Source organism: Hibiscus syriacus, unplaced genomic scaffold (genome assembly GCF_006381635.1).
Source record: "Hibiscus syriacus cultivar Baekdansim isolate YM2019G1 unplaced genomic scaffold, ASM638163v2 tig00110194_pilon, whole genome shotgun sequence".
Taxonomy (NCBI): domain Eukaryota; kingdom Viridiplantae; phylum Streptophyta; class Magnoliopsida; order Malvales; family Malvaceae; genus Hibiscus; species Hibiscus syriacus.
The window spans coordinates 695,267-712,757 of record NW_024062620.1 but is presented as its reverse complement, the minus strand read 5'-3'; the positions used below and the strand labels follow the sequence as shown (position 1 = coordinate 712,757).

Below are 17,491 nucleotides of genomic sequence, written 5' to 3'. Positions count from 1 at the left end.
TATATTAAGAGGCCCAATCTATTTAAAATCCATTTAAAACCCAAATCAATATTAATTAATTAAAATAATATCAAAACTAAATATAAAATGTTTGAATCAAATTAATTAGATATTATTTATAATTAGATATTATTTAAATTAATTGTAAATTATTTTTTTAATTAAAAAAATATTAAATTATAAAATTTTTAAAAATTTCGGTTAATTCGAAAATTAACCGAATTAACCGAAATTTATTCGGTTCGATTAATATTTTCAAAAAAAATTCAATTCAATTAACGATTAAAAAAAATTCGATTAATTTAAAAATAATAGTTCGATGGTTCGATCACCAAATTAACCGAATGAACACCCTAGCAGAGACAGAGGCAGAGGCAGAGGCAGAGGCGGAAGAAAATGAAAAATACAAACTCATCATCATTGGTATTATTATATATATAAACCTGCCTGGGATTTCTCTGATTCTTCTCTTTCCTTTAACTATTTCATTCACACTATGAAAAATCCAACAGCCAACCCATTCCTTTTGAAGCTTAAATATTATTCTAAAGAAAGCCTTTATTTAGCCTACAAGCATTTCCCTTAAACAAGCTTCCTTTTTCGTTGACATACCCGTTTTATATTTTTCTACGACATTTGGTTCTGGAATCTGATCTCGGTTTTTGTTATTTGGGGGAGGAGAGTGTGGGAAGGGAAGATGTTAACGTGTATAGCTTGTTCAAAGCAGATAAACAACAACAATGGATCTGTTGGTCGTCAACAGGATGAAGATACTTTGGAAACTCCTAGGACTAGGCAAGCCGTTAAAGCTCTCACTTCCCAGGTACTTTTTTACTCACTCTATACATCTATAAATATGTAGAAATTTGCTTACATGTTTTTTGTGTTTGTTTCCTGAGAAAATGCGGAAAAAGTCGATTAGGAATAATTCGACTTTGACGGGTTTAATGTTGTTTTTCATTGGAAAATAATCTGAGAATCCTCTTTTCTTCTCTCTTATTGCTTCCTTCATTTCATTAGCCACCAAACATCGAAATCCTGGATCATCATGTTTCTTATATCTTTATCGAGTTTGTTTTTCCTTCTCAGTTTTCAATTTTCAGAAGAAAATGGGAAAATAACAAAATCCCTGAATTTGTTTTGCTTTCTACCTTTTCTATCCCCACCAAAGGCTTCAAGTGATAGAGGACTTTTCTTTTTATATAATTTTCAGATCAAGGAAATTGCATTGAAAGCATTAGGAGCTTATAAAAACTGCAAGCCTTGTTCTGGTTCATCAAACCATAACAGGAACTATGCTGACTGTGATGCTGCCTCTGACTCGGCACATTTCCATTGCCCTTACCGAAGAACGGGGAACTCTACTCCTCGAATTTGGGGCAAAGAGATGGAATCGAGACTAAAAGGACTTTCCAGTGCAGAAGGTACCCCGACATCAGGTAGTGGCCGTGCAGAATCAGTAGTGTTTATAGAGGAAGATGAGCGTAAGGAATGGGTTGCTCTAGTGGAGCCCGGTGTTTTAATCACTTTCCTTTCATTGCCCGAGGGTGGGAATGATCTGAAACGAATTCTATTCAGGTACTTTATTTTGTTGATGGTATTTATGATAGTGAAGATTATGATTGTCTGGATTTGATCACATGATTTTTGTTTTTGATATTGAAATGGTAGCCATATTTGTAGAGTCTTTTTGGTTTAAACATTTCGTATATATCAAATATCTGCTTTTCAAGTGTTTAATGTTTATATTGTTTTGTTTTGGAATTGTCTCCTTGTGGTTTGGTTGCCATTCTTGGCTCTTAGTTTGATAGTGGAGGTTTTTGTTCGTTGGGTTGTGATTGCATGTTGTAAGTATGCTAATGGTGGTAATTGGAGCTGGCCATTTTGACATTATCCTTTGTCACTTCATGTCTGGGTTGCTGTCTCACTAAATTTTCTTGAGAGGCTTTCTGTGTGAAAATCTGTATCCCATTATTGAATTGTGAGTCTCTCTTTATAGCTTGACCCATTTGGCAGTATAGATTTTCTTGCATTGCTAGTGATTTTGCAATAATGATGGCAATATATCGTTTTCTCATGGCCAAAAAATCTCAGCCGGAGCTAGATTTTTTTCTTGTACAATCAAGGTAGGCTTTGTGTTTGTTGCATGAAACGTCCCTCCTTACAATACCATCTCTAAGTTTTGTACCTGGCTTCTCTCTTGGAGTGTGCAATGTACCTTACAATTACACCTAAAACTTGTTGGTCAACCGAAGCTCGATGGTGGTTAAACTATTTGATCTATATGCATTTCTTATTCCTTGGATAGTGGCTGTGATTTGCTATGTCCGCAGGTAGAACATGAGTTGACACTATGGTCAAGTGTATTTGATCTTTGTGTAGGCAGTATACTGATTGGCGAATCTGCTCAACACTAACATTAAAGGATTTAAGAAATATCTTCTTCACATGCAAATGTTGGTACATGCAATTCCCGTTCGTTCTCCAGGGAGTTCACTGGCTAAATTTACATTGCCCTGGTTACAGTGACCAAACAAAGCATTTAATAGAATCACAAGAAAATGTCCTTTTGTACAAGTCATTCTTTGTCAAATAGTAGTTCTTTTATGGGCCAAAAATAAAGCCTTTCATTCTATTATCAGTTCTTTTGTACAAGTCATTCCTTTCATTACTTGTCAATTAGTGGTTGTTCTTTCACAAGAAAATGTCCTTTTGTACCCACCTTTCATCTGCATATTAGGCTGATAGATTGATGGGATATTTAGTTTGATAATTACTGTATAAAACTATTATCGGACAGTATAGCACAAAGGGCATTTTGGCTTTTATATTATCAGTTTAAAACTGAAGCATCTACGACTCGGCCAGTTAATTAACAGTTTCCTCTTGATAACATTTGGAAACCAACTGATGTTCTTGATTATCTTGTTAATGGATTCAACTGTAATTACCAAGGCCCTAAGCTGCTGTAGATCTGTTGATTAACCAATTTTTTTATTCTTTTCTGCACACTTGTCATTCCAAGGATTTTGAAACTTCAAGTACTGCAATTATCAATTTCTGCTCTTTTTTCATTCTATAGTTGTTATTTGCTTGAAGTGCTAAATTATCCTTTTGTTAATTTAATCAGTTGTGAAATGCTTAATAAATGGCAAGCTTAAAGGTGGTGGACAGAGAACTATGACAAGGTCATGGAACTATACAATGTTCAACGTTTCAACCATCAAGCAGTCCCACTTTCAACTCCCCCAAGATCTGAAGATGAAGTAAGCTTCTCCCCTCCATGTGTTTTAAACTTGTTTGTTTTCCTTAGCATCATTTGGAGGAAGTCCTAGTTCTTATTCTAACAGTCCATAAGCTTTTTCAACCTTCTTGTTTTCAAATTAGTTTTTGTCCAACCTTTACAGGGATCAAGAGTTGAATCAACAAAGGATAGTCCTGTGACTCCACCCCTGAACAAAGAACAGCCGCGCAACTTTGTGCGGTCAACAGGAATGGGCTACTCTTCATCAGATTCCGTAGATCATCACCCAGTGCAATCCCATCAATACTATGATTTAGCTGCACTTGCTTCAACACCGAAACTCTCCAGCATTAGTGGAGCCTAGACTGAGATATCATCTGTAGATGGCTCTGTAAGGAGTAATTCATCCAGAGAAGGAGAACATTCCTGAGAGCCCTCCATTAGTAATGCCAGTGACATTGAAACTGAATGGGTCGAGCAGGATGAACCGGGGGTTTACCTCACTATTAGAGCACTTCCAGGTGGCTCTCGAGAGCTTAGACGTGTCCGCTTCAGGTTTGTATTTTTTTTTACATAGAATAGAGATGGAGTAAAGGGAAAAACTGTTTAATTAGTCTTATAAAATTGAGCTCTATGATAAGCCATATTCTTGGTTCCGGACGTGAGAATGGATGGAATAAAATCCAAACTGTTTATTTTGGTCCTATGTTTTCTTGCTGATTATTCCATCCTTCTTTGCTCTGGAGTTGGTTTTAAACCATTTGGGATAGGCTCTATTTAACAATAGTGTTAAACTCTGAAATTCCAAATCCTTATTTGCAAAAGAAATTTGCTAAAAGGTTTGAGATTCTGAGTGTGTCTGACTAGTAAAGGTAAATAAATGCTTGCGAATTAGTTGTTAATCACCGTTATGTCAATTGTGAGTTGATCATCAGTCAAATATAATTAGGGTTGTTCTCTACAATCTTGGATAAACAGCTTGAAAGGGGTATACATGTTAAATCTAAAATGTATGATAGACCTCTTAGAATTCAGCTAGCCTTTGTTTATTTGACTGAAGCAGGAGATCCTAACTCTTCATTGCTTTAAGTTCTCTTGCATTCTGCTCCATGATTAAATTCTGAGTGGAGGGTGTTTTGTTTTTTTTCTTTCTCTTTGATGAAGTATGGTGGGGTAGATTGAAATCATAATTAGCTTCGAGTTAGATAATTCCTAGGGAAGTAATGGAACTATGGTGACAGAAACAAACAATTCCATGGCTCCATCTACAAACTATGGAAGAGAGTGTTACAGTCGGAGGAGATGAACGAGGAGATGAACGGGGAGGAGAAGAAGAAATTGGGGAAACAATTGGGGGAAATAGTGATCTAGGGTTAGGGATTGAGGCTCGAGAGGGAATTAAAAAGGGGAATTTAGGGATTGGAAGAGGAGAAAAGGATCTGAAGCGTTTACCTGATGAAGTGAAGTTACCTGATAATGGTTTTGGCAGAAGTGGATCGGCCCAAGTAAACACACGGGAATAGGAAGCAGTCCAGCTTGGTGGCCCAACAACCTGCAAGGAGAGAAGATAAATTAGTTTGTTATAGGTTGTTATTTGTACAGACAGCTGGCTCATTATTAAATGACAATTGGAGCCCTGTAACTAAATAAGATGCTGTAGAATCACTCTGATTTCTCATGTTATGAATGAACAAGCAATTCTTCTCTGAATTCTCTCTAAATTTCTCTTATCTATTCCTCGATTTCTCTTCTAATCGACTTAAACCATAACAAATTGGTATCGAGAGCCTCGGTTTCTGGCAAGTTTGAAGGTATGCCCAAGAAAAATCAGAATATGGCAGAAGACTTAGCTGGGTTGCAGAAGCAGATGGAAGAACTGACAGCACTAGTGAAACAGGGACGAGGAGTCTAATCCACCTAAATGGTGGGAGACTCAGGAAGAGAGGATTTCTACACTGGAGTCTAGATTGGCTACGAATCATGGATATGTGGAGGAAATCTTGAAGATTTTGACTGACAGAAAAGAGGACCAAAATCAGTCTGAGGATCAGGTACATACCCTTGATTCATCTAATATGAGTAACAAACAACCTGTTAAGGTGACAGTAATCAGTGATAAGACTCGGTTTACTTATAAACCGGATGAGCCTGGTATTCTTAAGTCTAAACCAAATGTCTTGCCTGCTCATATAGCTAGCTTCAAAAATGATAACCAAATGGGGGAGAACAGTGCTGCTAGAACTCAGTTAGTGGCTTTAGAAGTGGATAAAAGAGGTACATGAGGGTCTTCTAGTATGTCAGGGATTATGTTGCATAGACCAAAAATTGAGCTACCATTTTTTGATGGAAGTAATCCCAGAGGTTGGTTACAGAAATGTCAAAAATATTTTTCATTATGTAGTATTGCTGATGAACAGAAGGTGAAAGTAGCTACAATGTACCTGACATGTAAAGCAGAGATTTGGTTTGATGGGTATATTATGCAAAAACATCATGTGACTTGGCATGAGTTTGAGGCAGATTTATGTCATAGGTTTTGTGATAAAGCCTTTGTTGATATAGTGGAGGAATTTACAAAGCTGGTCCAGAAAGGGTCTGTAGAAGAATATTAGGATAGATTTGAAGAACTACAGCCTCACATGCTTCTGCAGAATCCTACTTTAGGTGAAGAATTTTTTGTCTCTTTGTTCATTAGTGGACTAAGGGATGACATTAAACACAGAGTTAAAGCTCTAGACCCTAAAACATTATCTGAGGCAAGCAGGCAAGCTAAACTATATGAGCTCTCTGTGGAATTTGAGAGTAAGAGGTTCAAACCTTTTGTTAATAATCCAGCTCATTCAATTCCTCTACCTGGTTCTAAGCCTAACCAGCTAACACTACCATTGAAGAATACATCCATTACAACACAAAAACAGAACCTGATAGACTACAGGAGACAGAACAATTTATGCTTTAAGTGTGGTGAAAAGTTTGTTCCAGGCCATCAGTGTAAAGCAAAACAGTTGAATATGATGATTGAAGATGAAAATGTCTTACCTTCAGAAATTTTATCTAATGATCCAGAACAGCAGAATTTACAGGAGGAAGAGAATCTAGAAATATCTATGAATGCCATTACTGGATGTATTGGTCATAATACACTGAGGATTCAGGGAACAATTCAGGGAAGACCATTGGATATACTAATTGACAGTGGGAGTACCTACAGTTTTTTAACACCTCAATGGGCTGAGGCTGGTATACAGATAAATACTCTTCATCCTCTGGTTATTACAGTAGCTAATGGGCAGCAACTCTACAGTTCAACAAGGTGTAATGAAGTGGAATGGAAGATGCAAGGGCACTCTTTTATACATGATTTCAGACTACTTCAGTTGGGGGGCAGTGATATGGTGTTAGGGGTGGATTGGATGAGATTGTTTAGTCCAATCTTGATGGACTTTAATAACATGACAATGAGCTTTATGCATAAGGGGAAGCAAATCACTATACAAGGTCAACAACAGTCAAAATTTTTACAGCAGATTTCAGGAGCTACCCTATTGAAGATGACAATTTCTGATTCTCCTCTTTTGGGACATGTAGTGTTATTCAATATGTGTGAAGATTCCAAGACTACTCCTACAGCTATCCAGCCTCTTCTGGACCAATATCAATCTATTTTTGCTGAACCTATAGGACTGCCTCCTACAAGAAACCATGACCATGCAATTCCTCTTAAACCTGAAGCTACCCCAATCAATTTAAGACCCTACAGATTTCCCTATATTCAGAAAGCTGAGATAGAGAAGCAGATTGCTAATATGCTTTCCTCCTCTGTTATTCAACCAAGCAAAAGTCCTTTTGCTTCTCCATGTCTTTTAATTAAGAAGAAGGATGGTACCTGGAGGTTTTGTGTTGATTACAGGAAGCTAAACAGTATGACAGTGAAGGACAAATTTCCTATTCCTGTTGTGGAAGATCTACTGGATGAATTATGTGGAGCAGTCTATTTTTCTAAAATTGACTTAAGGTCTGGTTATTGGCAGATCAGAATTAAGCCTGAGGATATCTATAAGACAGCTTTCAGACTCATCAGGGCCATTATGAGTTCAAGGTAATGCCCTTTGGGCTTACTATGCCCCTGCTACATTTCAAGCATTAATGAATGAATTATTTAGTTCATTCTTAAGAAAATTTGTCTTGGTATTTTTTGATGATATCCTAGTCATAGTACTTCTATGGCTGATCATCATTCATTTACAATTGGTTCTGGAAGTTTTGAAAACTAATCAATTGTTTGCCAAGATGTCTAAATGCTTCTTTGGACAGACTCAAGTTGAGTACTTGGGACATTATTTCAGCTTCTGGGGTTTCTACTGATCCTACTAAAGTAGCAGCTATGAAGAATTGGCCTGTGCCAAAATCTTTAAAATCTTTGAGAGGTTTTTTGGGATTGACTGGTTATTACAGAAGGTTTATTAAGAATTATGTACCATCAGTAAACCTTTGACTCAATGCTTAAGAAAGACAGTTTCACTGGAGTACTGAGGCTCTAACGCTTTTGAAAATCTGAAGTATGCTATGTGTGTTGCCCCTGTGCTACATACCAAATTTTTGGGGAGAGTTTTTATTAGAAACAGATGCCAGTTCAGGAGGAATTGGGCTGTCTTATCTCAGGATGGTAGACCTATTGCCTACCTTAATAAGGCTCTTAGCCCTAGACATGCTGCCCTATCTATATATGAGAGAATATCTTGCTATTCTAATGGCAGTATCTAAATGGAGACATTATTTAGAAAGCAATCCTTTTATCATCAAAACTGACCATGAACCTCTAAAATATTTGTTAGAGCAGAAATTAACTACTGCCATCCAGAAGAAAGGGTTGACTAAATTATTGGGACTGGACTATTCTATTCATAGGAAGGGTAAGTCCAATGTGGTTGCTGATGCCCTTTCTAGACAGTGGGAAGATCAAGGTCAGTATATGGCTATGGGTACTACCCTAATCATTCCTAGTGAATTAACTACTGCCATCCAGAAGAAGGGTTGACTAAATTATTGGGACTGGACTATTCTATTCAGTATAGGAAGGGTAATCCAATGTGGTTGCTGTGCCCTTTCTAGACAGGGAAGATCAAGGTCAGTATATTCTATGGGTACTACCCTAATCATTCCTAGTTGGGTGCAAGAAGTGGAAGACAGCTATAAAGGGGATAAAATGGCAACTGACTGGTTATCTATATACCAGTAAGTCCTATTGTTGACCCTTGGTGGACATACTCTAAGGGTATTCTAGATTCAAGGGCAAGTATATATTGGAGGTACTGGAACATTAAGATACAAATTCTTCAACTCTTACATGATTCACCTCATGGGGGACATTCTGGAACACATGCTACTTATCAAAGGATTAAGGCTAATTTTTATTGGCCTAAGTTAAAGGCTATGGTGGCAAATATATTGAGGATGTACAGTTTGTCAACAGACTAAAGAACATGTTCCTAAGCCAGACTCCTACAACCATTGCCTATTCCTCACAGGCTTGGGAGATTATTACTATGGACTTTATAGAAGGCTTGCCTACATCTCAGAAGAAAAATTGCATTTTGGTGATAGTTGATAAATTTACTAAGTACAACCACTTCCTAGCCTTATCACATCCTTATACAGCTATTGATGTAGCCAGATTGTATTTGGATACTATTTATAAACTTCATGGCCAGCCTAAATGGCCATTTCTGATAGAGACAAGACATTTACCAGTCTCTTTGGAGAGAACTGATGAGGCAACTGGGCACTAAAACTCTATTTAGTACTGCATACCATCCAGAGACTGATGGTCAGACAGAAAGGGTGAATCAATGTGTGGAACAATATTTGAGGTGTTTATGTTTCTTTCAGCCAAAGCAGTGGGCTAAATGGATGCCACATGCAGAGTGGTGGTATAATACTACCTACCACACTGCCCTTAGCTTACACCATTCGAGGCATTGTATGGCTACAAGCCTCCTACTATGGTTTGGCAAGCAGAAACTAATGTGCAGTCTGTTAGTGACTTAATGAGAAGTAGAGAAGATATCAGACAGTTAGTGAAGCTACAACTTGAGCATGCAAGTAACAGAATGAACAACAAACAGACAAGAAAAGAACAGAAAGAGCATTTGCAGTTGGAGATTCGGTTTACCTGAAATTGCAACCCTACAGTCAGACTCGTTGGCCTGCGCAAAATTTAAAGTTAGCACTAAGTTCTACGGCCCTTATAAAGTTATTGAGAAGATTGGTGAAGTTGCGTATAAGTTAGACTTACCAGATTCTTCTAGATTACATCCTGTCTTTCACGTGAGCCTCTGAAGACGTCGGGATTCAATTGTCTCTTCAAGGAACCCTCCTGCCATGGACGATGACGGACAGATTAAAATCGAGCCATATAAGATTATGGGTAGACGAATCATAAATAGACAAAACAAACCTATAACGCAGTGGCTAGTGCGCTGGAAGAACCTTGATGAAACCAGTGATACGTGGGAAGATTATACGGTTCTTTGAGGCCAATTCCCTGAATTTGATCCTTGGGGACAAGGATCCTTTCCAGCGGCGGGTATTGTTACAGTCGGAGGAGATGAACGGGGAGGAGAAGAAGATATTGGGGAAACAATTGGGGGAAATAGTGATCTAGGGTTAGGGATTGAGGCTCGAGAGGGAATTGAAAAGGGGAATTTAGGGATTGGAAGAGGAGAAAAGGATCTGAAGCGTTTACCTGATGAAGTGTTCTTCTCTGAATTCTCTCTAAATTTCTCTCTATTTCTCTTATCTATTCCTCGATTTCTCTTCTAATCGACTTAAACCATAACGGAGAGCTTGATTTTTAATTCCAGTGTCAATAATAATAAAGATTCATTTTTTGTTGTTACTTGATATGTATGAATGATTCATTGCAGCCGAGAAAAGTTTGGAGAAACGCAGGCAAGGATGTGGTGGGAAGAAAATCGAGCCAGGATACAAAAACACTACTTATTGTGAAATTTAGCAATCAATGGGTGGCAGTTTGTCTCCTTTTAACTTAACCCGTGTCGTTACTGTTTAGACGATTCTACGTGCTTTGGCCACAACTAATCACATGTCAATTTTTTTACTTACATTACATAATTAACTCTACTTATTTGTGATATTTAGCATCAAATCAATGGGATGGTGTGGCAATTTGTCTCCATGGTTTCGCAGATCAATGGCCTTTTTTCAAAACACAGGGAGAGGTGCAAATTCAATGTATGGTTTTATTTTCCAAAAGTTTCATGATTTTATTTGCTTAAGTTTCAACACATAGGAATGAATGTTTAAAATTTCTCGAAATGAAATGATTGGGTGTTGCAAACATTCTTTCTGCTATCGATTGACTAAAAAAATATATTTTATTTGATCTAAGGTAGTCAATACCTAGTAGACTATTTTTATTGATATTGGTATGTAAAAAATAACCGGTACATGTATATAAAAAATATTTACAAATATAAATCAGTTGATCTAATGAGATGAAAAAATAGTTCATTTAAGTAAGATTTGAGGTCTGAATTCTGATATTGTGAATGGAGTAAAATGAGTCCGGAGAATTGTTTTCAATACCTATTCTGAATTAGTTGATCACCAAGAAATTTGAATTTTAAAAATTTTATTTTTATAATATTTTAAATATTTATTATTATTATTATTATTATAATACTTTTAAATATTTTAAATTTGCTTAAAAAATTTTAGTTTTTTTTATAATATTTTAAAATTTTAATTTTTTTAAAAATTAAATAAGTCATCGAACTTTTAAAATATCAATCAAAGCTTGAAATTTCTAGAAAATCAATCTAATATATTACAAAAACATTGTCGTCATATTCAAATGTGTAGGTTGCTCCACGTGAATGTTTTCTTTATAAAGTGTGGGGGTTGGGAGGTAAGTCCTTGTTATAGGGTGAAGGTCTTTTCGCTTAGAGCCTTTTACGCTTTATGGAGAGGCGTATATAAGGGTGTGACATCCTCGATGCTAGTGGAGGTATTACTTATATGACGAAGGCTTCTTCGCGCAAGGCTCTCAATGGTTAGTAGCAGAGGTGTTTATCTAGGCCTCTCGATACTTCATGTGGAGGTTTAGTGTAGGGTGAAAGCTTCTTCACACAAGGTTCTCAATGTTTTATACAGAGGTGTCAATTATAGGGCAAAGGCTTCTTCATGCAAAGTTTACCCCGTGCAAGGGTCCTATCACTTATTGCAAAGATACATGTGCGATTGAGTTGAATGTATTCGTATTCCTATGATGTGCAGAGGCAGCGGGGACTTCTTTACTCTTTTGGCTAGTCCCTGGTGGTAGAGACAGAGTTGTAGTTGGAAACGAGACGAGAAAATCTTTGGTCAGAGAAAAGGCAACGCAACATCCTTAGATAAATTCGATGAGTGGGTGGAGGCTTCTTTACCATGGTAAAAATAAAGGGAAAATGCCAACTCTCCCCTTACCAAGGAAAAGGCGTCAAAGCGGATGCATCTCGACACTCTTTAGAGGTAGCTCATAAATGTGTCTACAAGAGTGGGGGCATCCTTACGTTATTCGGGCTTCCGGAGATATCTTATCAGTTTGGAGTTAGAGACATCTCGACACTCAGTTAGAGTGAAGGCTCTTAACTCTTTCACTCGATTTAAGGACATAATACCATAGCATGAAGTATCTCAACAGTTCTCGATTAGGTAGATGAATGAGGCTTCTCAGTATGTGACAACGCACCGCAGCAGATGCAGAGGCATCTCAACGCGTATCATACACTATAGGTAAAACTATGACATTTACCAAATTAAGGAAAAGGCATATCATCGTTCTGTTAGAACGAAAGCTCTAAACTCTTTTGGTTGGTTTGAGGACGTAATCCCGTTTGCTATGAGAGGGCACGAGGCAACTCAACGCTATTTGGTTAGGTAGAGCAGGCTACTCGGTTTGTGATAGCGTACTACGGTGGAAGCTAATGCATCTCTATGTGTACCATATACTGCAGGTAAACTGAGACGTCTTTGTTGTGGCGTTACTAGGCAAAGACATCTCAACACCGAAGCGGATACATTTTAACCTCTAGCTGTTTTATGGCTGTAAGTAGGGGTAGAGATAACTCAACACCTTACGGAGGCAACTCACGGTCAATAGGTACGGAGACAACTCGATACTTTTGCAGTTAATGGATGGAGACTTCTCTCGCATTCGGAGGCATTCTGTCTCTCTGTGTGAAGGCATCTCGACACTTATAGCAGAGGTAGCTCAATACTCTTTTGACCAAAGATTAGGGTCGTCCCCACTAGGATAACACAATAGAGGCAACTCAATGCAATGGCAGCATGACGAAGGATAATAAGAATTTTCTAAGAGATTTAGAGCCCGGTTGGAGATTTCAGAAATGCTTACATCCATTAATTGTTCAAAATACTAACTGCCATCTTAGAAGTCGATAATTTTTATCTACCCGTGGGGCGTTGTGAGGGGACATTATGGAAGATTTTTATATTTTTCCATGTCGCCTTCGAGGTAGCGTCGTCCAAAGTGCGACTCCCTGTAGCTTTAAGGACATTCCCCTCCCTGTAGCTTTAAGGACATTCCCTCGTACGCTCTATTGATCCTCTGACGCTGCCTTTGTTCAAGATGTCCCTTGCGTCACCAGTGGTAGTTTCCAAATTCCAACCCAAAAGAACCCAACCATCTATTAGGATCGATGTAGGGGCTTTTGATTGGTCAATACAATACAACTCAGTTTTTTTACGATTTTTTATTAACGGTAAAATAATGACATTACCAAAATATATTTAACCCTACTCAAAATGTTCAGGAGGAGAAAATGATAAATTCAATCCCACAATTCCCGTTAAACGGTCAGGGAACCCAATACCATGCTCATTACAACCATGACTTAACTGAGTAATTGTGTAATGTAAGGGCAGAGACGAAAACAGAATATCAAAAGAAAATACATAAATTATATGAGAAATTGATATTTCCAAGAAGTGACCACTCCGCGAGTCCCCCTCGGTCTATCATGTGGGGAATCACAAGACTTCCTCAACTTGGCACCCAGCTACAACCAGGAGATTTCCTCTTTTCCTTTTCGGAAATCATCTTCTTCAGTCTCTCGGCATCATTCCATTTATCCAATGAAGCATAAACATTGGCCAAAAGCACATAATTTCCAACATCTTCAGGCTCAATTTCAAAGAGATGACTCGATGCAATCTCACCCAATGGTGCATTACCGTAAACCTTACAAGCTCCAAGCAAAGCACCCCAAATTCCAGAATCCGAGGAATCTCCATATTCAATGATAAGAGTATATGCTTTCTCAAGGTGGCCAGCCCTTCCCAGGAGGTCAACCATGCAAGTAAGGTGTTCCCTTAAGGGCACAAGGCCAAAAACATGTGTCATAACTCAAAGAGCTTGCACCCTTCCTCAACCAATCCACCATGACTACAGGCATCAAGGACGCCTACGAATGTAACTTGGTTTGGCTTGATTCCTTCCTTTGCATCTTTGATAATAAAGCCAAAGCTACCTGGGACTCTCCATGGTCAGCAAGGGCTGTGATCATTGTGCTGTAAGATACGACATCCCTCTGCTTCATTCTACAGAATTCCATCCAGGCCTGCTCTATACATCCACATTTTGCATGCATGTGTATTAACGCATTCGACACGAAGAGTGTCCTTTCTGAATTTATCAGGCAATACTAAATAATTAAAAACAGGAAACAAAAATCTAGCTGAGGACTAACGCATTCAATGTACATATTTAATAATAGTACCTCACTAGCAATCACTAATACAAGCACAACTTACCACAACATCCTTCTTCTAAATCCTTAGCCAATGCCTCCGCCATACTAACATCTCCTATTTGAGTACAAGCGGAAATAGCACCCACCATTCCAACCTCATTAATTCCGAGATTTTGAACTCTTATTGCCCTAAAAGTCCCAATAGCTTCCTTTGCATATCCATTTTGTGCATAGCAAACCAACATTGCTGCCCAACATGATGCATCAGGCTTTACTATTTCATCAAACATTCTTCTAGCCTTACTCACATCACCGCACTTCCCATAGCCTGCGATCATGGCAAGGCAAGCAACCGGATTCTTCTCCATCATCCTGTCATACAACTCCTCAGCTGCTTCCATGTCACCACAATTTGCATATCCAGCAACCATGGTTGTCCAGGAAACCATATTGCGTCCCTCCATGTCATCAAACAAGAAACGCGCTTCATCCATCAATCCTACCTTAGTGTAACCACAAATCATAGCTGTCCAAGCAACAACATCTCTCTTTTCCATTCCATTGAACACCCTTTCCGCATCCAACATGAAGCCACACTTGGCGTACATATCAAGCAATGACGTTTGCAAAATATTGTTCCTCAAGAGACCTGATTTCTCGACTCCCGCGTGTACTTGCTTGCCTTCGAACATTGCCGGGATGCGAGCACAAGCATTAAGAACAGAGGAGAAGGTGAACCCAGATGGGGATATGCCTTTCCGCTGCATTCTAGAGTACAATAGAATAGATTGCATGAAATAACCGTTGAAAACATGGGAGCGTATGAGGGAAGTCCAGAGGAACTCCCTTTTACAGTTGGGTATTTGATCGAACACTTGGCGGGCGTAGCCGAGGTAGTCACCTGGTACATGCAGTAGCTTAGCGAGGAACAGAGTTAAGAAATGGTAGTACTGGGTTTTAAGCAGGGTTTTCAGAAACAAAGCGTGGGTTTGTTTTAATTGGTTAATTGAGTTGCTATGTCGAAGGTAATCGGAAATGGGTGAGAATCGTTTTCTTGCTGCTGGGAATGGAGATTGGGACATGACATGGAGAGTGATTTAGTGGCGAATTATTCTAAGAAAATTCAAATTTTAAGATAAACTGCCTGGTTTTATTCAAAACGATCTGGTGGGAAAAGTAATTGGCTTGGCTTTCAAGCCTTCCATGGATATCCTTTTTGATGATCCTTTAAGGTAATTACATCATTTGCTTAGTTTGTAACGCAGTGTCGGCCTGAATTTGGATCATTAAAATTATTATTTAATTTTTTAAAAAAAAAATATTTATCTAAATCATAAATGCGTAATCATAATACCAAGATAATAAATATAAATTTAGTTTATAAAATATTGAACTCCTCAATCCGATTACTTATAAAATAAGATTAGAACTGAAATACGATATACATACACACTATAATAAATCAATATACACACTAAACAATAAGCGACTAGAGCTCTGACTCCACTATGATGGTATAGAGATTACTGCACAATGACAAAACTTCACATTCAGTTTTGAAGAGATCAATTACAATACAAGCCAATCTGCTTTGTTAAAATTTCATAGTTTCATGCTTTTACAAATTTGTAACTCCTTCATTCACTCGTCAATGCAATTCACTATTTATTTGTAAAAAAAGTCGATGGATTTAGGCCTAATGACCCCAAAAGCTGAACCGAGTTGCAGTTGAGATGGAACTCTAGAATCCAAATCAATCAAATTCAATAGAACACTAAAAAAACTGAAATGAAGAATCAAAGAAATTGAAAGAATGATATAATAACTCGGCAAGAATCAAAGAAAATCCAATTAAAAATATGAAAGAAGCGGCTAAATTTGTAAAAGTCGGTAGTAAAACTCCCAGAATGGAGCAACAACAGAAGGAAATCTCAACCCCCAATAAGTCAGGCTATCAACAACAAGCATCAATAGTCGAAGAATGCTTTAGAGTTTAGACATTACGAATATTTTCATATATATATATATATATGTGCTGGATTACATTACATTGCAGCTGCAGGCAGCAAGGCAGTGCTGATCAGAAAGGAGGGTCGGTGGATATGGTGAGGTTCGCATCTTGGAAGCCCGCAGGAACATCAAAGCCTGACATGAAGTCGTCACTAAAAAGCACAGCACCAGCCGCCAGTGCCCCTGCCCCTACTCCCATTGCAAAACCAGGTCTTGGCCCTAGTCCAGGTGCAGCTACAGATGATGGCATGTTGATATAATTCTCTGTTCTGGGGAGGAAACTGGGAATGTAACCAACGTTAGAGGGTGGGGGGGGAGGTGGAGGTGGTGGGCGATGGCTGTGTCCAGAAGCTGATGGATAACTAGACTGGCCTACCCCTAGAGATTGGTTGTTATTGTTTGTGGGATACGGCGGTGGATGTTTATATGGGAATGGCATGTTCGGCTGAGGCCATGTTGCCTCTGCTGCTGGATAGCCTCCTCCAGTAGACAAAGGAATATCTGATCTATGGTCCATGAGAACCAGTCCTCCTTCACTACCTGCAAAACAACTAAGCTCAGCACCAATCTCAAATGTCAAAACAACAGTTTAGGTGAAATTACCTGTGTATGAACCAGGATTTTCCTTCTCCTCCGAGACACGAATTGAGATGTCAACAAATCCTTGAGGTTTGTTGGAATTTGCTTTGCGTAACTGGTAGCTCCCTACTTCTTCACTTGAAGAGGCGGAACTGTTGTTATATTTGGCCAGAAATTCTTTCAAGGCAACAGTTGCAGTCCCTTGAATCCTTTCCCTCAGAAAAATGGGCTCCCTACTGTATACTTCAACATGGAGCACCATGTCCTCAACATTAGACTCATCAACCAAAGCTGCAAACTTGGTTTTCCATACCGGATTTGAACTCCCGGAAGCATCGATCTTGGTGCAATATTTGTCGTTGGGATCGATCCATCCAACTGTAAACCACTGCAGCTTCCAAAAAGAGGACGAACGCCGGAGACCTCGAGCAGAAATTATGCAAACTTCAATCCAGATCTTCCCCATTCCAAAAAAAAAAAGGTGAAGAAAGCTTAAAGGGTGGCAGAATATGTGATTTTCTTTTGGAAAAAAAAAAAGTTAAGCATCACAAGGGTAAATCAATTTTCCAAACGATAGTGCCATACAGATGGGCCAAGCATAGGTATCTAGATAAAAGTGCATCTCTTTTGGCTGAAGGTTGAGATTTTTCCTTTTCTAAAGAGCACAGGAGGCCGAGATATATAATCAAGTGACGTAAAAGTTGGATAATTAAACCCCCCAAGTCAAACAGGAAGTCCATAATTTCGGCTTAATCACATTTGTATAGAAAAATTTCAATTAGAGGTGTGAATGAACTATAGTATAGTAATTTGACGTATAGTAGTATTCATTATATTCGTTTAATAATTAAATAAATGAGTATTAATAAAATTTTTGTTTATT

At 38.3% G+C, this 17,491-nt stretch overlaps 1 protein-coding gene and 2 pseudogenes across 2 annotated transcripts; 1 reads left to right on the top strand and 2 right to left on the bottom strand.

Moving 5' to 3' along the window:
- The first annotated feature begins 408 nt into the window (after window positions 1-408).
- LOC120217923 lies at window positions 409-10,438 on the top strand (annotated as a pseudogene).
- A 2,760-nt stretch (window positions 10,439-13,198) lies between these two features.
- LOC120217922 lies at window positions 13,199-15,153 on the bottom strand (annotated as a pseudogene).
- An 874-nt stretch (window positions 15,154-16,027) lies between these two features.
- LOC120217920 lies at window positions 16,028-17,143 on the bottom strand. 2 transcript variants are annotated; one of them, XM_039214946.1, is made up of 2 exons: window positions 16,635-17,143; window positions 16,028-16,574 (listed from the first exon to the last, which is right to left on the bottom strand). In XM_039214946.1, the coding sequence occupies exons 1-2, from the start codon at window positions 17,072-17,074 to the stop codon at window positions 16,100-16,102; spliced, it is 915 nt and encodes a 304-aa protein (XP_039070877.1). In that variant the 5' UTR covers window positions 17,075-17,143; the 3' UTR covers window positions 16,028-16,099. The 2 variants fall into 2 exon arrangements, with proteins under 2 accessions (XP_039070877.1, XP_039070878.1); XM_039214947.1 differs by having other exon boundaries at window positions 16,033-16,569; window positions 16,633-17,142.
- Between the last annotated feature and the right edge of the window lie 348 nt (window positions 17,144-17,491).